Here is a 26707-nt window from a genome sequence, read left to right as displayed (position 1 = left end):
GTTCAGACTAAAATGTGGGCGCGGCACTCTGTCAAGTTTGGAGCTTTTCTTGGCAATCTGCCAAAAACTTGGAACATTTGCACCACCTAAGCCAGTATATACTCTCAGATCTAGCTTTCGCATCGTGTGGTGGCAAATATCAGGCGGCGGTTTACATGTGGCGGCGGCTCGTGTAGGTGGCGGCTCGTGTAGGCGGCGGCCGCGGGTGTGCGAGGGCCCGTTCAAAGCCGCTTGCGGCTTTAATTAAATTTCTTTCAGATGTTGTAAAGCAACCAATGTTAAATTCACCTTTTTCAAAATACAAAAAAGGAATAAAGCAGATTGTGAACCATTGTGTTATGACTTGTGCATGAAAAGCTCTTTCAACACAGCCTGCATGATGAATGAGAAGCTTTGTCATGCACAGCTGCCCTGCACAGGTGAGCCCACCTGAAGAATGTGAACAGCTGCTGTCTGCTGCATGGTGACCAGGTCAGATCCACACTGTTGTAGCCTCCATCAGAGGCCATCATGAAACCGCTCCTGCTGCAGGTGTTTCCCACTCCATCATGGTTGATTCCTAAGCTGGGTGAGTAGAACATTAGACATGTAGAAGTAAATTCTCTGATGCTGTATCAGAAAGCTGAATGAAGTTTTAAAAGCGTACTTTTGTTAAATTGTGATATTTAAACTCTTTAATCTCTTTGTGCAGTAGATACTCTTGCTGCAATTAAATTTAAGAATCTCTCCTCTAAGGATTTGCTTCATTAAGTAGTCTGTTGTTTCTGCTCTCAGTTCTCAGTGTGATTCACTATAGTCTATTAACCCTACTGCATTAAACGGCTGCAAATGAATATCTTTTACGGTGCTTTGATTTTTCTTTTTTTTTTTTACAATTTATCAGAGCTTTCCAAGAAAGGCACATCCTTTTTGGTGCTTTATACGAAACATAATAAATGTGTTTTAATTACAAAGCTCACTTTATATAAAACTTGATATGAAAATGACAACTAAAACTTTTATTGTACAATTAATTCCTCTTATGTATTTTATTACATGGTTTTCTGAAGTCAAATATTCAATTTTTTTCTTTAATATTACTTGATTTATGTGAACTGACTAAAAGACTGACCATGTTACAATAGTAATAAACTTGAAGAGAAGCGTCTTATTTAAAATATTAAAATATTCATAATATTTTTGCACTTGTACTCATTTTTCTCTTATTACATGAAGCAATCTTAACAGAGCGGTGATATTTAAACTTTTCCTCTCATTGGACGGTGGTTACACTTGCAGCATATTAATTTGATATTAATATTAATCATTCCTCTAAGGATTTGTTTCATTAAAGCTGTCTGTTCTCACTGTTCTCTATCTACAAAGTGATTCACTCTAGTCTTTTTAAAGGAGCTGCATATATTCCACCACATTATAATGACTTTTTTGAGGGTCTGTGATTTCCTGATAAAATATAGGATGTTTCATGAAAATAGTTACAACGTATGGTGGTTATTTTAGGGAACATTTAAATATCCTTTAGAAAAAGCTCAGTATATAATACCATTGGCTTTTTTTTATCTCCATATATCTATTTATTTTCTTGCCTGTGGTTAAATACTTAATTTTGGCTTGATTACCAGACAGAATCGACCAATCAGGCTAAAGGTGCATCAAACTTAAATTACAAAATGTTACCTCACACAGTTTATAAGCTGGGCAGTAAGCATTTAAATATATTTTAGATAACAGATTTACTTCTGATAATGTGTTGGACTCTGTTTTACCTGTGCCCAATTTCATGAGTGATGGTGATTCCCAGGTCAAAGCCTGTGTCCTCTGTGATCACACAACTCCAGCCACTGGAACAAGCCCCACCAAGCTGAGCTACACCCCTTACCTGGTTGTTCCCATCTGGCAACACCAGGTCATACCTGTGTGGGATGGTAAACATTAAGGTTGAAAGTTAGAGACATGCAGTTATATGACATGTAAGGTCTAAGCCTATAGCAAGATAATTAGGGTCAACTGAACCAGCTTTAACAACAAGCTCTATCAACAAGGAGAGTCTGAAGCCTACTCTTCAAAGAAGAGAGGGTGACTGCCTCCTGGACCCTGACTAGCAGATGATTCTAAAGGAGACAGGCCTGATAATTGAAGGCACTACCTCCCATACTACTTTTTTGGGACACTAAATGTTTCAGAGGGGAAGTAGGGCACTACAAGCTCTTTAAGATATGATGGTGCCTTACCATTAGGAAGAAGGACTTTAGTCAATGCCAGTTTGTTTAGTCATCAAATATTGAGAATACATATTTAACATGACAGCAAGCTACACACCGTGTAATGTATAAAAGAAGATCAGCGTGTAGAGGGTCTGTGTCGTTTGAGGGGTTTATTCTTCTGCCCCAGTCACACACACTTCTGAGTGACGACGTAATGTTGGTGGACATTTGGATCTCTGGCTGGAAGAGAGACGACAGAAAGTAAGGCATTGATATCAAGTCAAAAATAAGCTGAATTAAAGGCATCTTACTACAGCAGCACTTGCTTGCTGTCTGTGAATGCTTAAATAAAACAAAAGCAGTATAACTGCATTAAAAAACAGATTCTTTAGTCATGTATATCATGTTGGTCACTCATAAACTTGATCCTCTTACCTCTGGCTCTGTCAGGATAATCATGCGGACCAGGTGCACCCTCATGTTGGCACCCAGGGTCATGTCTCTCAGCAGCTCTGAGGCCTGGATGGCAATTAGAGTGTAAGTCAGTGAATATATATTCCAGATTGAGCAGAGCGTAGTGGGACTATAATGTTGCAGTGCTGGTTCTATATCTGGCTGTGTAAACATTTCAACATATAACATCTGAACTGATTTTCTCTGTAGCTTGTCCTGCTTTCATCTGCCCCCATTATGTAACTACTTACCCTCTTATTTTACCCTTAATATGCTCAAAACAGATTGTTTCTTAAACATTTGTTTAAAGGCATAAATAGGCATTCAGCGGAACATTAGCTGTTCAAAAAGCCTTCATTTGACAGTATGTTTGTGCTTGGACTTGCAATGTTAAGGTTTGTCAGGATGTATCGTTCTGTGTCCTGCTTGTGGAGCTGCTGGACATCAGGCCCGACCACCACCAGCAGCTCCAGATGTGTGATATCAGGCATGGAAGCAGATCGACGCAGCCGTGTAATCTCTGCAAACATGAATATAAACAGAGAGTCTGTTTAATGAGAGGTGCCTGTTTTTGTATTTAAATGTGTATATATCACATTGTACAGATATGTTGTATTTATTTTAACATATTGCACTGATTATCACTTGACTATTGCCTTTCAGTGTATTTGTTTCTGTATATAGAGAGCCCTGTTAAACAGATATATTATTTTGATGTGTACACACACTAAGCCAATTAAGCGGATTCTGGATCTTTTTCCCAGGTTGAATATTTTTCAATTTTTGTTATAGTTCAGGCATACCTGAGGCGTCAAGAGAAGAACCAGAAGCGGAAACTATGTCTCTTTGACTGGAGGAGTGATGAAAAGGCTTTGGGAGGACACAAAAAATACAATTTTTAGTTTTTTTTAGGAATCAGCAGCTTTAAACCTGTGTAACTTAGATCTGTGGCCTGAATACTCAGTGAAAATACAAATCTTATTTAAAGCTATTCATTTAAAGCCACTGCCATGTGAATTCAGTAAACATGGTTCTAACTTTCAGCATGTCTGGGCTTTTTAACAGGATGATAAGCAGTTTAAAGTTGAAGGGTTCAATGTACTTTGCAGAAGCAGTGGAATCACTAACCACAGCGCTCCTGCTCGCCCCACAGCTTTTCCACCTACCTTGTCCAATGGAGAAGTCATTAGAGCAGCAGATCCAGGCCGCAGTAGGAGCAGACAGAGCAGAGTCATAAAAACCATGTTTCCCCTTGTCTCTTCCTGTGTGTGTCTACTTGCTCTGCTTTAACACCAGTGTAATATGTGATCCTCCTGTTCTGCAGCAGGACTGAGCCCAGCAGAGAGTAGGAGTAACAAGTGTTTGTTTAAACTGTGGGGAAATGTTGATGCAGGACACGCGTCATTTGCTGTCCTTATCCCCCACAAAGTTTGGGACAAAAAAGACAGCTCTCATTGGTTGTTTTCCTTTGTCAACTCTATGACTAAGCAATCAAAAGCCATCAAGACTTTTTGTAATCAAAACATTTGATGATAAGATTGAATTACTGATGGCAGCTGAAAGCTAAATGTAGCAACCAATACCCACATTTGGATGAATTTGATTGAATTCAGACCTTTTACAGCTGCAGTGAATTCAGAATGAATCCTATTTAACATTAAAAAAAAATGTTGTTATGTGGTGCAGCCATTAGAGGGCAGACATGATCCTGCACAAATGCACTAAATGAAACTAGAGGGGAAAAGAGGCGCGCACTGCTCCACCAGAGACCAACAAAGTAATATCCCTTTTGTTCCAAAGAGTCATAAAATATTATTAAATGCTAAATTGCCTAATTGGAATTCAGAAAATTCACAGCGGAAACAATGAAAAAACATTAAAGTTTTAATTGACAAGCTTTTATGCTCAGGGTCATGGCTATAATTAGCTTCTTTTACTACTTCAGACACTTCACTTTTTGCAAAATACATAATTATTTGTCCATCATTAAAGCAGCCCGACTAATTATGTTCTACTTTTAACACTACACTGTCTGGCTCTGTTGATTTCTTTCATTTCCCCCCTGCTACACAAACAACAATGTCCAGAAATAACCAGACAGTAATCCACCTTCCACTTTTTTTTTTTTTTGACCAGCACCGTTCCTGTCTTCAACCCCCCCTGAGAGGTTACTGTTTATCTCCATGAAACTACGATTCAATCCCTGTCTCCCATTGACCTGACAGATATCTGCCTGTTTCAGTTTGAATTAACAGCCGGGTGTCACAGGCATTACACCAGCATCGCTGCTTCACTAAAACCTCAATGCCCTGCTAGATTTAGCGAGCACAACAGACTGTGATAAGTGTTGTTGGATCTGCATGTCTGGTCAGAGCAGGGGAGGAATTGTATATTTATGATGGCTTGAATTATATATATCGAGACATATGGGATACTAAAGTGGGAACAACAGATGATGCCTCAGGAAAATGTAGTTTGGAAGCAGTTATTGAAGGAGGAGGAAGTTGTTTATGGAAAAACAATGATTGCTCTTTCTGTGTTGGAAAGATGCACACACATTTCCATTATATTTTCCAAACAACAACTTTTGCTTTAACAAGTCTGTTGTAAAATTCTATGGTTTATGTCCTTCCATACAGTAAATGTCACTTGTAATGACCCTTTAGACTGACACATGGTTTACCAGGTTTTGTTTGGTGACGCTTGCTCTTTTTGTTCTTTTCATTTTTGAGAGGTACTTTTGTAGAGTGGCTCTGCTTTGTACATTAAAGGATTCTCGTTCAGCTGCTGATCTGTCTGAGTTCCTCAATCTGTCACACTGTAGTAAAATATTAATGGGTGCAAAAACTGTAAACACCGACCTACCTCTTCATTTTAGCATCATTACAAAAACTCTTTGTGTTTGAATATTGTTTTAAGGCGATATGGTTTATGATGGATATTAACTGTATCTGTTTAAAAATGATGGTTTGATCTCAGTAGCTGGAATGAAAATCTTGCTTTCTTAGCACAAAGTGATTCACTGAGTACTAAAATAATCCACTGTCTTGCCTTGAATGGCCTTTTTTATCTTTCAAGTTATCAATTGTTACTGAAACCAGAGGGCGGTGGTTAATTCTAGCACATTTTTCATGTCTGACTCACTGAAGCTGTTTTCTATTTGCTATGGGACTATTTTTAAAACTGCCAAAGTGATGGATCAGATGTTCAATCAAAGTTACAGTCACACATAAAAATATCACCACCAAATGGCCTCATAATGTCCGCTTTGCGAAAATATGGATGTTTCCCTCAGCTGTTAGGTGCATTGTTTATGTATGAACCTTTCTGTCTTCAAGATGTGATGTAAGACAGTTTATAAACATCAGGATATATATCTGGCTAATGGATTTTTTACAACCTTTTTCTGTTCTCGCTGGTAATTGAGACAAATATTGTGTTGATGGTACATTGTCAGCTCTGTGATGATGCCTTTCAAAGCCTGTAATGCAATACTGAGGGTTGTTAAACTCTCTAAATATACAGACATGTTCTAAACCATGGTTTTCTTCCAGCTGTCTTAGCATATGTCAGCATATCACTGGGATGCAAAGAGCTGCAGGGGTATTTAATGATGCCTTTCTACTGCTGAAGATGATGATTTAATAATGATGGTGTGTGGTTTCTGATAAATAGACAGGATAGTAGAGGAAGGAGAAATGACTGTGGCAGTGTTTGATGCTGTGCAGTGGCAATTCCACAGTTTCAAATGAGTATCAGATTAAGCTGAACAGAGAGAACTTATGGTAACTTTGGCTTGTTTTAATATGGATATTTTGGTTCTCTGGAACTATATTGTTAAAACTTTGGGCAGCCCTATGTTACCTTGAAGATATGCTCTTATAACAAGCAACAACACAACAGCTAAACTGAATTTGGGTCAGTTTACCCTGTGTCTTTGATAATAACTCACATAACTGGAGTTAAAGCTTCACTGTAATTATAAAAAGAATCATGTCTTTGCCCAATCTCACCTGCTCTCAGGTCCACAGCACAAATAGATTAGAAAACCTCTGTTAATTTACCCCACATATTGCTATGGCCTCTTTTTTCCTGTGCTCAGCCTTGTTCCCTGTATCCCTCTGAAACAACTGTAGCTGCAGTTGACTGCAATAAGGGACTGCAGGGAAGGGCACAGAATACTAAGACGGCCAAGCCACACAGCCTACATTTAGATCCAACTCTCCTGTGAATGGGCAGAAAGCTCCCATTGGGCTACTGAATGATAGTGTAGCAGTTGTTACCAGATAAATGCTGTAATTAAACATCTGTCTACATGTGGCTGGTGGGACCTGAATGTTAATAAGCTGCTCATAAAACAGGCCTGACTACAAAATGTAGACGTAACGCCAAGAACATGAGTAACAAGCAACAGTTTTAATAAATTGAGACACAGGGGGGGGGGGGGGGGGTTACTTGTCTCTGCATCCTCTGTGTCGTCTAATGAGGGATCGATTGTGAGCACAGCAGAACATTCATCTTTTCTGTCAAACCAGTCTAAATTTTTCCTCATTCCCTGCGCCGTTTCTTAACTGGTCCCGAGCTCTCCAAATCAGTAATTATAGAGGGCTATGTTTGGATAAACTAAATCTGAATGCTCCTGGTATTTAACCTCACAGTCTCAATGTTTTTAGTCTTTTTCTAATTGAGAGCTTTAATTAATCTACCATAGAGTGCAACTCAGACTGTCACAGCAGTTGTATGATGGACTTTAAGAATGTTGTTAGGTTGAGACAAGTCTGTGTTTAAGAAACAGCAGTGTTAAGACCAAGGGGTGGAGTTAGAAAGTTAAGACAGGGTGTAAGGAAAAGACTATTAAGTTGCATTATGGGAATTGTAGTGTTTTTAAGAACCCAACCCTTATCGAGGACAAAATGTGATATATAAGTTTCTGCTGAATCAATTAGGACTATTTTTCATTTGGTAAATCTTTCCTCAACAATACTTCAATTATCCTTCTAAAAGCTACTTCTACTCTTTAATTAAAGCCATTTCATCGGATATAATTTCAATGTTAAAACAAGATAAGCAAACTCACCTACGCCCCTTAATGATAGCAATTCATTATCAGAAGTTCAACATTATTAAAATCCGCCCTTGCCACAGCTTAAAGCTGCTATTGGTAGTCGTGATATAAACGTCCGTTTGGAGAGATTTCGAATATCAACACTACCCCACCCCACCAGATTTCTCCTACTTCTCGTGCTTGTTTTAAGAGGAAGTAGTGCCGGCTTCCCAGCCAATCAGGACAATCTAGTAGGGTCCGCCACTCGACCAATCGGGACAGAGGGTCGAAGAGTAGCTCTGATTGGTTCGTGATAAAGGGAACAAAGGGGAATAATAACATTGCTTGGTACAAAGGCATTGAAAAACACAGAGATTTGGCCATAATCCCAGATTACTTAAATTACTGATGAGTACTGATGGGTATTACGACCTTTTCTCCAAACCCAGCAGAAAAAAGTAACGTTTTTGACACCATTCCTACCAACTGCAGCTTTAATCATCCTTCCAAAAGCAACATCTACACTTTAATTAAAAGCCATTTCATCCGACATAATTTCAATGTTAAAACCAGATAAGCTAACTCACCTTCGCTTATTTTAACCTGTGTTGAAGACTTTAGCTTACTCTAATCAGTATGGAGGGAATTTGGGCATATAAACCAGCCAAAAGTATCTGCCTACGAGCAGTCACCTGAAGAGGAAAATGTGAGTGAAAGTGATTTTCAGTAGACTACAACTTCACTGCGTACGAGATGGCACGTGTCGATCCTCTTAAAGCACACAAAGAGTCAGTGTATGAGCAGTGTGGTACCGCGACGTCAGTGTCTCTGGCACTGCGCGGAGCTGGTCGGAGCCAGAAGCAGCAGCAACGTCACTCCTTGACGGCGGCATCAGAGCAGCAGGAGCGCCCATGATCCGCGCAGCAGCAGCAGCAGCAGCAGCGTGTTGGTTGCTCCGGAACTCGGCGGAGGAACACAGTCTCTGGTCAGCGGTGTGTGCGGGTCTGTGTGTTGTCTGCCTTTGGACTGTCTGCTGGACGGCGACTTTCAGCGTCTGTGGCCCAGGTAAAAACCAGAAGATATTTTAAACAGAAAAGCTTTCATTCATTTCAAGGTGAGTTTTATGGTGTGTTTTTGCATCAACTAGCTGTAAGAACAACGTGGGTACCAAGCGTTGCGAGTACAATGACTAGCAAGCTTCCTGCACTGTAGCCATAAACTGTGTGTTGCTATGGTACTGCCAGGCAACCTCCCACCTGCTGCTGCTGAGCTAACATGCTTTTTCTTTCCTGTGTCAACTAAAACAAAAAGTCCTAATATGTGAAAATAAAGTGCTCTATTATGTTTTACTCAGGCTATTTATTTGGGAGTGCGTGTCTTTGTTTATAAGCTGTTTTCACTCATTCTCTTGTTTTTTTATGACTTTAACCCTCCTGTTATGTTGCAGGTCAAATTGCCCCTTTTAAAAGTATATTTTAGGCAATACATGCCTTCCAAACCAGCTAAATGCAGCACAAAAATATGGCAGCATGTGACAGTAGAGGAGTCGTGTTAATTTATCAACATCACTTCATAAAAAAAAAATAAAAAATCAAAATTTAAAATAAAATAAACAAAAATCTATGTCATGTTAAACTGTTGTATTTATATTTAGGGCTTTCCAATGTACATTAAAAAAAGTTTTAACATGAATTTTCATGAAAAACGAGTGAGTTAATCATTGAACCATGATCTGTGAGAATTAAAGAACACCAATGGACTAAATCCTGATTTAAATGATTAGTAATGGAGTTAAACATTAGATTTTTGAAAATGTGTAGTCTATTGGGATTTTTTGGGGTTCTAACACTTTGTTGAATATGCCCTGGTTCAAATTGACCCAGGAACATTATTGCTGTTCCAGAGAAACGAACATAACAGGAGGGTTAATTGAGTAGATTTTTATGACTTACATGGAACTCAATTAGCTTTTTTTTTTTACATCTAGCTGTTTATTTTGCAGTAACTACACTCATCATGCTCCATGCTGCCTAATGGCTATTTTCAGCAGCTTTGGCAAAAAGTAGAAAGGTCATTTTGAGTGTTTTTCTAGTCCAGTGCTCTCTTGACTGTGGCTCAAGGTAACAAAACAGTGCAATATCACTGAAACAAAGCAAATGATACCTTTCTCTTTAACTGCTAATATCTATTTTTAATTTACAGTAAAAGCCAGGAACCAAAGACTGACAACAACACAAGATGGTGATCGCCTGTGTGGCATCCTTCAGAAGGACATCACTGGCAATTGAGACGGAGAACAGATGTTTGCAGTGAAGGTGCTTACAGTATTTCTACTATTTTGTCGCTCACACAGCTGCTGTGGTTAGGCATCAGTGCCGACGTCAGGCCCTTGCTACGACGAAATTCCATTATCCCTCATCTCCTGTCTGCTGTGACAGAGATGAGGAAATCACCATACCATGCTGTCGTGAGGACAGGAGGAGGGGGAATTATGAGTCAGAATTGAGAAGAAAAGAAAACTGTCACTCTTCAAATTTGCCTATATGCATGCAGCTCACACACTAATTTTAAGAGCAGGAGCAGCTCTCTTTTCAGCTGGCATGTATGAAAAAAACGTGCCCATGAATTAATATTCAGTTTTGCTTTTTTTTTGCTCAAAGTGCAGAGGGGTGCATCCTACGCGAGCCTTATTCATTGTGTTTTAGTTTACACACCTCCTTATCTTAGCTGTCAGGAGGGAGGATTCTTTTCTACAGTAAGTTACCCAGAGCAATAGAGATAGTGGTGGGAAAGGAGGGGTGGGAGGAGTGAGAACAGAGAATGACTGTGAGGGAGTTAGCGTGCTTAACCCAGCCACTGAGTGACTCTTGTATCCAAGGACGAAGGTAGCAACACGTCCAAGCGCCACTCTTCGCCCATGGACTGCAGGGAAGGGGCACCACAAGGCGGTCACGTAGATACTCAGCAGTGCTCATATAGATTCAACAACCTGCCAACCTGCCTGTGGGGTTTTGAATAGCCTGTCTGAAGTGCCAGAGCCGATGACTGAGCAGATCATGGCAGTCGCTGGGCTGCACTACACACAATGATAGACTTTTCCTAAGCTTGAATGGAAGTTGCCTTTCCTTTTGCCCTCCAAACCAAAACAAAAGAGTGTTTCTCCTTTTCCGGCGGTGTCATTGTACCTAAACCGGCCCACGTTTGTGTGTGTTTTTGGCAGAGGGGCAGACTGGAGAGGAGGTAGGAACAGGTGCTACGTGCCAAGGTGGATTTGGAGGTGTGGAGGAGAGCTGAAGATCATGGGTAAATCAAACAGCAAGCTCAAGCCAGAGGTGGTGGAGGAGTTAACAAGGAAAACTTACTGTAAGTACTGATGGATCTTTTACTTCTCTGATTGCTTTTAGAAAGAAAATCATTCCCTGCTGGCTTGTGATTGAAAGAAAGATATACTCAGGCCAAAAGTGGCAGATAGCATGATAAGAACACTTAAGTTTAAATATATTGCTTCAATTTTCAAGTGCTTTTCCTTTGCCCTCTGTGCTCTGGAGAGGCTAGAAGGTGTTGAGATTTTACACCAGTTTTTTTAGAGCTACAACTGAATGTCAGCTGAGAATAAGCCCCTAGCCTGATTTTAATTTACATTAGAATATTGTGTAGCAAATTGGGATCAGTTAAGGTCCAGCAAAAGTTGTAATCAGCATCTTCAAATCATGCTGAAGGGATTAATGAATGAAGAGATGCTGAGTTTGTATCAGCTATCAAGCTGGGGGTTTTAAAGATGGGGATGAGGTTTTACATGCAGATCATGGACCCTTGTGTATTTTAATATGCATACAGAGACAGAGGGGCTGCAGTATGTAGACTTTTAATGCTATGCTACACATTATAGATTTATAACAGGCATTCCTTTCTGAAGAGTGACAGAAATGCAACAATGTTGTCTGAATTTTAAGTTAAAAGCAGAAATAAGTCAGTAACAGAAGATAATTAAATCCATATGTTCCTGTTAATTCATAAAGACAGTGCATAGCAACTGCATTTGCCTTTCTCAATCAAATAATTTTCATTCATTGGTCATCTCCTTATAATAAAACATAATTACTAATGATTATCCTCCCAGGTTGTCAATCAATATTGAGCTGAAATTACATTTATAATTACAGCAACAATGTCTGCTGGCAAGACACTATATTAATCATTTGTGTGCTATTTCTGGATCGAGTGTTATTATTATGATTTGTGCAGCACAGTGTGCAGGTGTGGGTGGGAGTTGACATCCATTGGCTGCTTAATGACAGTGTTATTTGTGTGGTGGGTCTCTCCACAGCAGAGCCAAGGAAGGCTGTTGTGGCAGGAAATTGCTGTGGAGGAAGATTGGGCTTCGTGCTGGGCTGGGCTGCTTGCTGCTGTCCTTTACTCTCTCTCTCTCTCTCTCTCTCTCTCTCTCTCTCTCTCTCTCTCTCTCTCTCTCTCTCTCTCTCTCTCTCTCTCTCTCTCTTACCCTTTTGGCCTGTCTCTCCCGCTTTATCCCCTAATTGCCCTCTTTGAGCAGGGAATGGAATAGTATAATTAGGATCTTATCTGGTTAGCATCGCTGAGAGGGGCACCAAGCTTTTCGTCCCTGTGTGACCATTCTCTCTTGGTCTGTTGTTGCCTTGCTGAGACTATCAATTCTGCTTTCCTTCATCCCGTTGCCTCTTTCGCTTGCTCCCACATGAGATGCTTTGTCTGCCATTTTAGTAAATGCTTTCCTTTGGTTTGTGACAGATTTGGGACTTAAACATTTCTCTTTGTGTCTTTTTGATTCACTGGTAGAAGAGAAAGGCAATTTTTTTATGCCCAGCAAATTATGCCCTCTGTGTTGATAGGCAACCAACAAGGCCAGAAATATGATCCATTTAGTTCAAAAGAATTTCAGCAGATGTCAGTCTTCTGCTAATTTAAAACTGCAGGCATCTTCATAACAAAGTCATTATGACTTAATACTTTCTTACCAAAGACAACACTAAGCTGTGCAAGGACTCTGGATTGCCAGTGTTTTCCCTTGTTGCAGAATATAGCACAAAGTGGTTGAAGCTTCACCTGTGTGCTCAAACAGAGCTGTTCTCAACCCTGAAATGCTTCTCTGAGTGACTGTTGTTGCATCGCATGGACAGACCAACAGTCCTATGAAATGTCTCCAGGATGCAGGCTTGGCCTATGTAACAGCATGATGATTTTGTAAGTTGTCAAAGCCATCAAGAGGCGCGCTGTGACAGAGCTCAAGCTGGATGTGTTCTTGCAGACCCTGCAGGGTTGAGCAGCTGAGTTTGGCCCTGCGCTCTCTTGCACTGGGGTGATTTCATTATTACCCATTGCCTCTGAATGAGTTATGTAATACGTTTCTTCTTTTTTTTTTTTTTTCCATGAACTCATAGCCATGGTAAATTGCCTCAATTTCTGACTACTTTGACTTTTCAGGTCAATTTAATGGTAGCTTGACATGGCTGACAGTCAGGAGATTGACCCTGACATTTATTACCCGGGAAAGGGTTGCATGATGGGTTTCTCGGTGAAATGCTGAGTGGAACAAATTAAGGTGAAGATATATGCAGGCAACGGCTACCTGGCCTGGCCTTCTTATTGATAGCCTCTGTGTGATTCTGCTCCTGCACTGTAGTAGGCACATTAAAGCATAGATGTTTGAGTTTCATGGTAAAATGTCCACAGTAATGATGAATGCATTTTTTACTACCTGATCATTCCGCTGCATTGTGAGGGTGCCAGACTTGCCCCTCAAAAAACATCAATTTTCTATACTGCTTATCCTGTTAAGGGTTGCTGGGAGATTGGAGCAGTAATTGGGTGAGAGGTAGAGTTGCAAAATTCCAGGAATTTTCAAAGTTGGAAACTTTCCATGGCAATTAACGGGAATTTATGGGAATAAACCAGGGATTTACTAAATTGAAGGTTGGCTCTTAATAGGGAACTTAAATATAGTTTGGGAAAATATATTTTAGCATTATCCTGACTAAAACAACCAGATTCCATGCAAGTACAGTTGAATATCTATGCCATTCCTCAATCACATGCATATAGCACACTGCTCATGCAGGGTTTTTGAGACCAAGCCCCCTACATGTACTGTGCATTCCTCCATCACATGCACACATGATTTCTAGAATCCTAGACCACACTTTTGAGCCCAGAGCACAAGCCTATTGAAGCCACACATTTGAGTCTTTGGACTACACAAAGTGAAGTAAGTTTTGATGATATCATGTGGTAATATATTTAACAAATGTGATGTATGGTACTAATGTTTAACTTGCATTCCCATGGAAAGTTTCCAATATGGAATACTTCCAAAATTCCCCAGCTTAACTTCCTATTTACCGGTAACTTTCCACCCCTTTGCAACCCTAGTGAGAGGCAATGCACTCCCTGGTCTGGTCACCAGCCAATCATGAAACTGACATATTAGCACAGACAGCTTTTCATATTCACACTCACACCTTCTTAGACCTTGGGAGGTAGCCCAAGTACCTGGACAGAGCCCACGCAGCTCGGGGGAAAAACATTTAAACTCCTGAGGCAACAGAGCCCATCTTCGCACCACTGTGCCCAAAAATCAGTCCAAACTTTTGCAAGTAAGCATGAAACTTCCGCCCCCCTGGTTCTCTACCTTTTCAGGAACACAAACATTAAAAGTTACACATTAAAGTAGAAGACATTATTGATTAACTAACTAGCTGTCTGTTGTATTTATAAGGCTCTTCTTTTGCTCCAGGCCCAACAGACAAGTAGTACAGTAGTAGCCTCACAGCAGCATGAATCCAGAATGCCTCTCTCCAAGGAGCCTATGGTCAAACTAATGCTATTGATTTCTTCCAGCCCTTGGTTTCATTAGTCACCTCAGGGGCAAAGCGATAGACAATTGCTTTGGTTACTGGGGAGAATGTAAAGAGACAAGGAAAGCCATGAAGGATTGGTTGATTTGATACTGGCAGATAATGGTGTTAGTGTGGGCATGATCACACATCCTGCCTTCTAAACTGTTCTCTTTCTTAAATCTATGGCTGACTTCATTCCCACAGCTTTGTCTGTCCTTTTGTGGCTTCCAAGGGTTCACTCCGACTTGTCCTCTCGCATACAGCCGAGGAGAAATTATCATTCATGGCCTCTCATAGTAGCCTAGAATAATTGATTTTTGCACTCCACTAAACATGACTGTTTTCCACGTGTAGCATGGTGACACTTATAGCACAGTAACACCAACGATAGACCAATATGAAATGACATGTCTATTCAATGATCAAGGATTCAGTTTGGCAATAAAATGTTAAACATTTTAATTAGATTTATCCTCTATATCCAAACCCTGCAAGATCGTGATGTATTGGTTGGGCTCTTAAATTTGCTCTTTCTTCTCATAGGTGACACAAAGGGATAATGATTCTACTAATGTCCGCTGCTTTTTTGCAGGTGTTTGTTGGCTGTAGCAGTCTTGTGCATCTTGTAGTGAGCTACATTTCTACTACTCCGCTGCATGCCTCTCTATTAGACGTTGAAATAATTTGGTTGTGCTGCTGCCTTAGCTGCAGTAACCATTAAACCAAGTTTAGCCCTACGTAATCATTGCTGAATTTTTTAAATCAGCAAATAATGCATAGTTTTTCGTAGGATCAGCATAACATTAAACTTGATAAAGCTTGAAGTTTGAAAGGATTGGGCCAAGATGAGTAACGATGCTTCTAATTGGCTCCTCTGTTGTATCTAAAATCATGTTCCATTTTTTCTAGGGCAACCAAAGTTGTCCTCTGAGTTCATGTCATTCTCTATTTCTCTTACAGTCACAGAGAAAGAAGTACAGCAATGGTAAGTGTGTTCATTTATATTTGATAATAATGTTTGCATTCCATATGTTGGACTAGTTATATATCAGCTTCTGTGTTTTTACTGTCCTTTCTTACAGAAATCAGGGAGTTTTATCTCGACTCAGCCCATCTATAAATATATTTTTGTTTTTTGGCTTCTTGTGTCCATGAACAGCGTTTTAACAATTTATATGATCGTTGATTTGAAGCCATCTCCCTCTCACTGCCCTGAAGACATAAAAACTCTGCAAATAGAATGACTTTGAAGCCTTACAGAGACTGAAGGACTTTGAAGGCTGATAACAGATATTTCCATGATGCATCCCTCAACAACCTTTTTGCTCCGTTTGCAGAAGGGATGTCTGATAACAGAAGAATGCCTGGAGCACAAGGTTGTTTCGCTTTGAGACACTTAATGACTACACGGCCACAGTGCCTTCACAAGTTTGCTGATTAGTAATCCTTCCTGTTAAATTCTGTACCTATTAGTCTGTGTGATCTGCAGTAGCATCATCTCCCTCTGGCCTGTAGTTATAGTGTTTTAGCATGTACTTATAAGTATACAAATGAAATAAAATCATGAAAAATAGGCACCAAAGGGTAGGATACGTCACAGAGCTGTGGTGGGAGTGATCCTTACAATTAAGATGAACATTTCTGAGGGCATACTTTGCTGCCGGTGATAGCTGCCGGTCATGGATAAGAGACAATGTGCTTTTTTTAACAGAGCTGATTCAAGCACGAGCATAGTCATCGCTTTTGTTTTCTGCATGCTGCTTCTGGGCTATTGTTTCTTTGCAAATGAAAAACAAAAACAAGTGTATAACAGAAGAGGGAGCACTGTAATAAAGTGATCACTCCTCCATGTTCACACTTCAGTTATCCTGCTTTGGTTTTGCATTTCACGACCTAATTCTGCATGCATGAAAAGAGCTGCGCCTGGAGAGATAGTCGCTGTTCGTGTCCCCTGTTAAAGGGGTTTATAGGGGGAGGCAAGAGTCAGAGTACATTGAAAGCTACACAGCAGCAGCAGCACTGGATAAAACTGGGCATTGGCAGGTCCAGAGCCTCTGTTCTGGCCTGTCTCTGGGGCTGCCTGAGTGCACTGAGGTGGAATACCCCTTCTTAAACCCCCACTGCCCCTGGCAATGCAGCCAGCTAGTTCATCATCACTCTCACTGTCTTTCACAGAAAAGTTTGCATGAGTCCTCACTTGAAGATCAGCACCAATCAACACGACCGAGTGTGAGGGATGAGAGGGAATTTTACCAGGGGAAATGCCAGATGGCGTGTAATTAGAGCACAGGCAGGGACACAGAAGAATTAGCAGGGTTAGATAAATGCCTGTGTTGTGCATCAAATTTGTTCCCCTTTCTAATTCTCCTCTAAGGGAACATCATTAGTATGCTCGAAGCTTACCTGAAATCAATAACTTAATGCCATAGCGCGGTGTTGTTCCTGCCAGCTAGGCAGGAACAAGGGAAACATCCTGCACAACTCTTTAGCAAACCACCGTGGTTGATGCCAGGGAGAAAGAGCTAGTGCCAGTGAGAAATACTTTATCTTTATGCTGTCCCTGTGTGGTCTGATGCACAATGTCACGTCTGCTATGTCCCTGCAATTACAGTTCGTAGCGGCCTCATTACACTACTCCACGTTCAATCTGACTGTGTGTGTCTTAGCACCATAACAGAGTCAGATTTATTGCACATGTTGTGTTCTTGGCGATGAAGGTGATTCTGATTATCACTTTGATGTCTCTGACACCGAGCAAACGTGTTTGCACAGCCACAGTGTCTTTGAAGGGTTTAGATGTGCTTAATATGTCTTCAGCTTATGTAACTCCAATGGAAGTATGTTAAATATTGAAGTGAGCCCTCCATGTCAAACTTATTTTGAAGTAGTTAAATAAAAAGTCCAATTCATCTCATGAATCATCATCTTCCCTACAGGATTCAATACTCTTTATTCTTCAATGAAAGAGAAATATAGAAGAGCTAAAGGGAACAGAAAAGATGAACAATGTCAATTTTCATCATGGTCAATAATATTACTTTGCTTCATTTTAAAAGTGAGTACACGAAAGGCTCCCTTTCTGGAGACATCATAGCTCCTCTCTGGTGCAGGTCTACTTCTTGTGTTCGGTTTAGCTCTTAGTTGTTAGTGTTTGCCAAATTATCCAGTTGTATGTTTGGTGCAAAACTGCATGCGTCCTTGAGAAATATGTTAGTACAACATGTATATTTGATTTAACTGGCGTTTGTAGTAAAAGTGTGTTAGTAACATGCTAACAGTTAACATTAGTGATTAGCATGCTAGCTAGTTGAATGGACATTGCTTGCAACTGCATTTCTGTGATGGTTCACTAACAACTGTATTATATGTCTCCTCATTTTTTTTGTTGTACTGACTATATGGATGTCTGTTTAGTTTGCTAGAGGGTGTGATTTGAGTTATATGATTTACGCAGTATACTAATTATCCTAAAAGAGTGTGGCTAAATGACTGGTTTGGTTGTAGGATAGCAGTATAGTAATAGAGACAATGTGTTTGACTTCTGCTTTATTGTTTGTTATTTCCTGCGCTCTGGAATTAAAGGAAGCTAAATCGAAAGGGCGTTCTTACCGGCACTACCTGAACAACACTCACCATCTAAAACCAGCCATATCACTTAACCTGGTTCTCACAATAACAGTGAGTAACATGTCCAAGAACAGCAGTCTATGATGTTGGCATTACTTATTTTTCTAAAGTTTAATGATCGATTGTCAATAGCTTATTATCAGGGACTGCATCCGTATTACACATCACAGTCTGTTTCCAGGTCTTGTGGTCTACCACTGTTTGTGTGAAAACAAGTTCTACAAAGCCCTCTGTGGCCTCGAGAGGGAGAGGGAGCTGTGTTTAAAATCTGAGTAAGTGATTTCACTAGAGTCAGTGTGACTTGGACCTGAAGACAACATGTTTGGCAAGACACAAAATCTTAGAAAGAAGTGCATTTGCCAAACTTCTGTAGTGCATTTCCCATCCTGGCTTTTTGGAACCAGCCAAAGGCTGCAATAGCTCCTGCTAGCAATACCCTAATCAAAGACAGGAACAGATGATGCATAACAAGCAACAACAAGAAACAACAATGATCATACATGGTATACACTTTGGCCCCTAGGTGGACATGGCTGATCTTTCCCCTCCCTAAAACTTTTAAATAATGCCAATTATAGATTTTTTACAAAAATAAATCTAAGTTTTAATCTCAGTTTGAACCTTCAATTTTTTTTTTAAATGTATCACTTTCTATTTTTCCAGTTGGAAAGAGACATCAGCAGCACTCAAAAAACCATCACCAACAGAGAGAGGAAATAAGTCTTACCAGTATTTGGATGAATGGTTAGTTGAGATAGAGACAAGGCTCAAACCAAGTTACTTTTTTAATTATTCATCCATCTGAAGATTGTCATCTTAGTATCAAGAGTGTTCTGGACATACTGTATGTAGCTTATGAAAAATGGGTCCAATATATTCTGTTGTAACGATGAGGCGGAGGATTGGTTGTAATCTGTGCTCATGTTCAATTCTGTATGAGTGAAAAACGTGTGACTGTTCTTTAACCCCTAAATGGATAACATGGTGGCAAAACTTGTTACACAGATATTGGAAATTAGTGTCAGGACCCCCTCTCTGCCGAAATTGCAAACCAAACCACAGGTCATTGTGTTGCATTGTGGGTAAAAGGGACAGCTTTAAAAAGAAAAAGGAATTAATGTAATATAAAAATGATATCTTCGATACTTTTGATACATTATTTAAATTGACCATTGTGTTGTAGACAGCATCATATATTAAAATGGAGTACTCATTTAATTCACTGCTCTGTCATTTTCATTAACAATCATTTTACAAATTGGTCATAGGAAAGAACCTTCATTCGCTCTCAAGCAGGGGTACCCTTCATTAAAGGGGTACTCCAGTGATTTGGTTTTTACTGGAATAACTTCGAGTGACTCATAAAAAACAAGCTATGCTTTTATCCTTTTAGCCGCTACATTAATTATAATGCAACTCAAGAGGATCTTTAATTAGACTGCATCTGCCTCCTAAATGCCACTTCTTTCACCGTACATGCTGCACCTCCTGCTTTTGGGATTTAAGCCAAAGTCATGATGAGAAAAGGAGAAAAGGGCATTCTAACCCTGACAATGATAACAAGCGCAGGGTTGGAGTGACTGAATTTCGTGCAAAATGGTTTACAAAATAGAATCCTGATTTAGACTTGTTCTTGCGGGGCTCCATGACATCTGTTTTTATGTTGTATGTGATTTGTGATGTTGTATGGGATGAAATGTCATATATTAATTTATTCTCCTGTTGATGCAAGACATTGACACTATTTGCATCCACTCTTTATGTATACAAGTTACACACCAATAAAAAACACATTCTACACTATTGAGCCCTGCACTTTCCTGTCAGTCATCAGGAATGATAAGCACTGATTCCAATATCTCTAACAGTTGATGTAACAGTGTTGGAGCAGTGATTACTTTTGCTTTGTCTCTTTTATAAGAAAAAAAAAAGAAACACCTTAGTTAGCAGATCGAAGTTATTGCTGTTGATGTTGAGATCCTCCCATTGGAGGATAGCAGCTGTTCACTTTGGCTGGACCACTTGAATAGGTGTCTTTCTACAAATCCAACCAAAAACCAAGATATATTGAGCATGTTCAGCCAACACATTATACTATATAGTATAATAGAGTATTGTTCAGCCTTTTCTATTGGCTGCCTGGAATGATATTCAATAGACGCACATAAAAAATGAAGCAAGGTGAAATGGGCCGGCTTTGGATTATGATTTTCATTGTGTGTTCTGCACTTTGAATACCAATTAGGTTGTATTTTGCATTATAGTGAGGTAGGCATTCATTTTTCATGCATATCTCCAGATAATTCAAATGTGAGAATTACACTACATGGCTCTGCTCTCCTCCCGCTTCTCTTGATGCCCAACTTTTTCCCCGCTGCTCTTTAAAGTATCTCTCCATCACTTTTACTGTATGGAGCTGCCTTCATTATCTCTGAGGCAGATTAAAAGTAAAGAGTTTAAGAAGAGTGAGGAGTGGAAAAGATGTGTCCTGGCTTTCATTCTTCATCAGAACGTACACACACAAACACACACACACGCTCTCTATCTCTCTCTGTCTCCATCTGGCCATAATTACAGCCCAACCTTGTTTTGAACAGTCTTAAGTGAATCAGAGATGAACATGCGGTGCTCCCTTGTGTGAACTTGCGTCAGAAGTTATCAAGAGCAAAGGCTTTTTGAAATCCCTTTTATAACTAGAGTATTATTATTTCCCTTCTATTTCCGCCTTCTCCACTTTTCATCTAACATTTATTTTTGTCAAGGCCAACACTTTCTTTGTATGCCCTGTTACAGTGCAGACTCTGAAGCTGCTGTGCTGCTTTGTGAACACATACAAGGAAACCGCCTACCTTTGAGTGACTGCCCTTGAAATTGCTCATGAGATGCTTCTATTTTTAGACTAATAGAGATATTAAGGCGCTCTCCAGATATGTCATTTCCAGTGGTGAGAGGAAGCGCTAAGACTTATCTATCAGCCATGCATATTATCAAAAGAGGACTAGAGAGTAATTTGATTAGAGCTAACCACTCTGGGCTTGCTATTGGATTAGGGTGATCGTCTTATCTGTGAATGAGACAAATGGCTTTGCACTTTAGCTTTTTTGATCCAACACAATCTCTCAAACTGCATCAGTAATGCCTGCAGAAGTGGGGAGCTGGCTTTGGTATTCTCATTGTTAGTCCTGAGTAGTTTTAGCATTCTTTTTTAAATGATAAAGTATATCTTTGAATGATCTCCGTCTTTACTTTGTCTTTCAGGTACAAAGGCTTCATTAAAGACTGTCCCAGCGGGCAGCTGGATGCTGTGGGCTTTCAAAAGATTTACAAGCAGTTCTTTCCTTTTGGAGATCCCACGAAGTTCGCCTCTTTTGTCTTCAATGTGTTTGATGAAAATAAGGTTTGTGATAAAAAGATATTCAACATTTTTTCCTCTGAGGTGTTAAAATGTGCCTCTTCATCCAGGGCTGCTGCTAGATAAGGAAAAATGTGTTAAAGATGGCAGTGTCCGAGGACAGAGCCTATCTGCTTTCAGCCAGAGGTTGCATCGTATATTAATCATTTTTGTTATGTGCCTGGTGTTGTTCCAGTTGCTCTTTGTGCTTCTTTTTTGAGGTTTGTATTAAAAAAGGTTATTTATAAACCTGTTCTGAGGGAAACCTGTTTTAAGGACTCAAATGGGTTAAAATGCTGAGCCATGTATAATAAAACAATGCAGGCAAAGCAACTACCTAAAATTCAATGTTAACATTAAACCAAATACTTATTCTTAGTAATGTGTAATGTTTGTTCAGTTTGTGCTCTTTGTATTTTTCAATACTCTGAGGAGCGTACAGAACCCTGCCATATTGTACACTTAGTGGAGATCACTGAAACAAAACACTATTCACACGTTTGAAACTAATCTCTGACTGAACATTGTAATTCAGTGTTTTAATATCACAGATCTGCTTTTAAAAAAAAAGGCTAACAGATGACTGGAGATGATTCATAGCAGCAGTAGTAACACGTAATTAGAACTGTAGTGTTTGTGCCAGAAATCCCTTTCCAGGAGTGGAAGCCAGTTTTTTTTTGAAGGTGTGTGTGTTGGTGTGTTCATTTTTTGGGTGGATTAGAGGATATGATGAGAAAGCAAGATTTACCAAGGCCAAATTTTTATAAGCCACGTTTGTCTGAAGTAATCCACCTCATTGCAGTTGTGCAGGATTATTCAAATAGTGTTTAGGAAGACAAACTGTAGAGAAACTGCTCCTGGGTTGTTGGTGAGCCCCTGGAGGTTTATTGACTTCAGTTAAGAGGCTTTGTGTCGGGAAGATCAGACAGCCCCTCCGTCTGATGTTTATCTGTGACCTTCATTAGCGTTAGGCACCCCATAGTTAGAGAATGCATTGATCTTAACAGTTTTTATGACTTATGTAATCAGCAATGCATGACTTCAGCATTGTCTGGCTGGTCAGATGTCTGCTGGTGATAAAGTAAGCTGACCCCAAGGCCCTGACAAACACTTGTTTTCTACAGCTGTGGCTGAACTCACAGCAGTCACAGGTATGCAGATGTTGGAGCAGGAAAAACTTTTGAGATGACACACAGCCCTGAAGTATTTGGTGAGGAAATGGGTTTAACCAAAACCTTAAGGCCCTAATCAATCTCCCTATTTCCAGAAGATTGATTTGTATGCATTGCTTGTTGTCTACAGGCTGTTGAGTCTAAGTTGTATTTATTTTGTGCAGTGTCTCTGATTTATTTGAGTAAATCTCATGCAGTCACTTGAGAGTGGAGGTCATTACTTAATGAGTCAGTCTGAATTAGAGGCATTGAGCCACTTTGAGAAGTCATTTAATGTTTATTATCAGTGTTACCAGATTGTTCCCCCCACTGCACAAAAAACTTTGAACAATTATTTATTGAAGTTCTTGAAAAAGTGAGCTTCTTTGACAAGATTCAATGCATGGTTATTAAACAAAGATGAGACGAAATTAATATCAGAGCGGAGTATTTATAACTTTATTAGAAACTATTGTATGCCATTCCCATTCTTAACATAAAGTTATCAGAAAAATATCAAACACCTCCACCCCAAATCCACAGTGGTTGTTTGTTTGGTGTAACTTTTAGACTGCGAGCCAGTCGCATCAGTCTTACTAATGACCAGAGGTGACATATTTCCGCCTCAGGAGAAAGCCAGGTGTAGGGCAAAAATAGCAGATGACTTGGAGCAAACGTCTGGCCCAGTTTTGAGCAGAATACCAGGACACCATGAAAAAACCCCAGCACGGAGCTCTTCAAAGCAGAGCTCTAACCAGTGTGATGTAAGATGCTCATCTCCTCAAATGGCCATTTCCTCTCTTACATTCCCTCTTTCTCTCTCTTTTGACACTGAAGGATGGACGCATCGAGTTCTCCGAGTTCATCCAGGCCCTCTCTGTGACCTCCCGGGGGACTCTGGATGAGAAGTTGAGATGTAAGCACCCTCCTCCCTTTTTTTGTTTTTTTTCTTTGACATTTAAATGACAGGATTCAGGAATGAGTGCCACGCGTGCATATGAAAGAGGACAGGCAGGTTTCGAGAGAGCAGCAAATATAAAGGTTATGAGCAGGACACAGCAGGCCTCTGCAACGTGGGGGTCACGAATATATTCACAACCATTTTTAACAGAACATCCCAGAATAACTTGTAACTTTAGCTGTAAATGTCTACCTGAAACAAAGCGTGATGAGTATTTATATCCAGAATTGGAAGAGCAATCATAAAAAGCTGCCTATGTATCCATTTTTATCACCTCCAAAGGCATGTATGTATGTATACTGTTTGATGTTATGTTTCGTTTAACATCTTGAGGTCACAGTAGCTCTTCAATTTCACTGTGGACTCACGTACCACTTATAAAAGCCTCATATTCAAGCATTTCTCTCTCTCTACACAGGGGCTTTCAAATTATACGACCTTGATAATGATGGCTACATCACCAGAGATGAGATGTTGAACATTGTAGATGCCATATATCAGATGGTGGTAAGTTTAATCAAACACACTCATTTGTCTAAATCGTTTGAATGTTATGATATGTAATAATTTATTATCTTAGGGGAACACTGTGGAGCTGCCAGAGGAGGAGAACACACCAGAAAAACGAGTGGATCGTATTTTTGCAATGATGGATAAGGTCAGTGTTTTTTTCTGATCACATGAACATTTCACACTGAAGTGATAAGACACTGTTTAGTGCACTACTCTTTCTCAATTCTTTACTCCAGTTACCACCAAACCTCCCCTGATAGTCGATACAAGGGCAGTAATCACTATTATTTCACCATTAAGAGGCCTGTATCTGCCGTTGTTGCCACTCTCAGGGCTTTGACGTGGTCACTGTTAAGTTTAGAGCAGTTATCTGCAGCCATCACAGCGTCACTAACACCAACCGCAGTCTATAAACATCCTATATAGCCCTCTCCACCCCTAGTCCTTGGTGTTAATGCCCGCTCTCAGCCCCAAGAATCTCCTCAGCTTTGGTGAAAGATGAGACATGGGTGTGTTTGTCAACCCGCTACTGCCAAGATCAGCCCTTTAGACGAGCTGTGCAGCACAGCAGCACTTAATTTGTATTGGCAGAGAGTGGCTATCATCCAAGTGCACTGAAGCACAGATCACTCCAACAGCATTAAAACGGGGTAATATGATTGAGCTAAAGAGGCTCTTTTGCCCCCTGCTGGTTGCTCTGTGTTAAAGCTTTGAAGGGTTTTAGTTTCATTGAGTCTCATATTCTTCTTTCAGAACGCAGACGGAAAGCTGACTCTGCAGGAGTTTCAGGAGGGCTCAAAGGCAGACCCCTCTATTGTTCAGGCTTTATCACTCTATGATGGACTTGTGTAGGAATGCAAGGTGAGTGGGGTATTAATAAGCAAGTACCTGCATCTGTCTTTGCTTGGGTGATTTTCAATCCTGGATCATGCCTCAGCTGCAAGATAATACTTAGTAATTCCCATTTCATCAGAGCGCAGAATAAAAGAAAGGGAACTCGGTCCATGTGCTGAAATCCAAAGTGAAGAAGCTACTCTTCTGCTCACAGTTTGTTCCTATGAATTATTCAGAAGGCCCACTTGTTTGCTGGCAATCAAATAGTCTTGCAGTGCTGAGTGAGGAGTGAGACAGCCCTCTACTCTCACTGCCTAATGCATTGTGCCTGCCGCTGCCAACTGTTGCCAGCATCCTGCTCAGCGTTTTGTCAACTGTGAGGCAAGCCTGTGAAGACATATTTTACAAATGCAGTAGCTACTGTGCACAATTTATTTTGCATGCTCTGAACAAACCCACTCATGTCATTTCCTCACTGATGAACATTCTTACAACTTCTCAGATGGATCCAACTCAGCCTCCTCCTGCACATTTTACACTAATCCAGCACCATCACACCTGTAAGGAGAGGATCCACTTCTAACAACCCTAGAAGCAGACTACAAACATCTGTCGCACGATCCAACAGCATCTGTGTCAAGTAGCCTTTCGTCCACGTTCAAGTATATCCTCTGATGTGTATGGAGAATTCAAACATGTTTGCAAAACCCTAAGCCATTTATCCGTGCTTCTACAAGTTTCAGTGTTGTGGACTGTGTCCGAACATTTCTGCAAGCTGAGTGTTTGATTTCCCAATGGACAGTTTAAGGGACTGAATCCTCCTCTGAGATGTGAGGGACGACTTGTTCACACACTGTAAGCCTGGGGATGCACATGAGACGTTCAGAGGAGCTGTGTGCTGCTTCCTCACCACATGGAGAGACTCTAAACATGGGAGAATCTGGAACGTTGTGTCACACGATAATGTGAACACTAACGTAAAGTCACAACGCAGTATACTGTACATATAATAATGTAAATATAATGGTAATTTATTTTCTGCTTTGCTGCGTCTATGGGAAATGTTCCCATTAGTATGGAATTAAGTTTTGTTTTTTATCAAAGGTGTTGAAATGTATTGCACTGTATTTTTCATGATTATTGTGGGATTGTTTTGTCTCACATTCTGAGGTTTCCTTTCCTGGAAGAACACGCTTTTTATTTGATGCAGAGTGTTGAAGGAGCAGGGACTTTTCATGGAATATTTTACTATGTTTGCATCCTTTTGTGTTTTCACTTCCCCGTTAGCACGATCACCCAGCGTCTGCAGTGTTGCACAGCCACATCCTGAACGACATAACCAAGCAACTCGATGTATTTTGAGCTTACATCTGAATTGAGGCTCATTTTGTCTATTGAGAGCATCATACTCCGCCCTTAACACACAGAGAGCCTTGGCCATTGAGAGAAACAAACAGACATCAACCCCAGAGCATGTGATGATGATGCCTTTCTTCATTCCTGGACTATTTTACTTACAGCATTAAGATGTCTTATCAGCTTCACTGGTTTTATGCCTTATGCAAATGATAATTTACTAAATGATAAATGTCATTTACCTGATGATTAACAGTATAAGAGCACAGAATAAAATGCATTTGAGTGGCTAACTTTTCTA

At 40.2% G+C, this 26707-nt stretch overlaps 2 protein-coding genes across 4 annotated transcripts in view; one reads left to right on the top strand and one right to left on the bottom strand.

The window, feature by feature from the left end:
- The window catches only part of adamts13 (ADAM metallopeptidase with thrombospondin type 1 motif, 13), a 17840-nt gene extending 8931 nt beyond the window's left edge, over positions 1 to 8909 (bottom strand). Inside the window, exons 1-8 of one of the 2 annotated variants that reach the window (XM_034691390.1) lie at positions 8289 to 8909; positions 3824 to 4028; positions 3461 to 3527; positions 3044 to 3177; positions 2640 to 2723; positions 2320 to 2444; positions 1767 to 1913; positions 430 to 564 (exon numbers count right to left, since the gene is read on the bottom strand). In XM_034691390.1, the coding sequence (XP_034547281.1) occupies positions 430 to 564; positions 1767 to 1913; positions 2320 to 2444; positions 2640 to 2723; positions 3044 to 3177; positions 3461 to 3527; positions 3824 to 3901 (770 nt within the window). In that variant the 5' untranslated portion in view covers positions 3902 to 4028; positions 8289 to 8909. Of the gene's footprint in view, positions 1 to 429; positions 565 to 1766; positions 1914 to 2319; positions 2445 to 2639; positions 2724 to 3043; positions 3178 to 3460; positions 3528 to 3823; positions 4029 to 8288 lie in introns of those variants that run through there. The other variant, XM_034691388.1, reaches the window with a different exon arrangement.
- ncs1b (neuronal calcium sensor 1b) lies at positions 8486 to 26707 on the top strand. 2 transcript variants are annotated; one of them, XM_034691393.1, is made up of 10 exons: positions 8486 to 8766; positions 9904 to 10016; positions 10922 to 11064; positions 15534 to 15558; positions 21459 to 21597; positions 23580 to 23658; positions 24122 to 24210; positions 24284 to 24361; positions 24970 to 25077; positions 25553 to 26707. In XM_034691393.1, exons 3-9 carry the CDS (start codon positions 11001 to 11003, stop codon positions 25066 to 25068), a joined length of 573 nt encoding a protein of 190 aa, XP_034547284.1. In that variant the 5' UTR covers positions 8486 to 8766; positions 9904 to 10016; positions 10922 to 11000; the 3' UTR covers positions 25069 to 25077; positions 25553 to 26707. The 2 variants fall into 2 exon arrangements, with proteins under 2 accessions (XP_034547284.1, XP_034547285.1); XM_034691394.1 differs by having other exon boundaries at positions 8486 to 8815.

This window comes from Notolabrus celidotus, chromosome 9 (genome assembly GCF_009762535.1).
Source record: "Notolabrus celidotus isolate fNotCel1 chromosome 9, fNotCel1.pri, whole genome shotgun sequence".
Lineage (NCBI taxonomy): Eukaryota > Metazoa > Chordata > Actinopteri > Labriformes > Labridae > Notolabrus > Notolabrus celidotus.
This window is presented reverse-complemented; position numbering and strand designations above follow the sequence as displayed.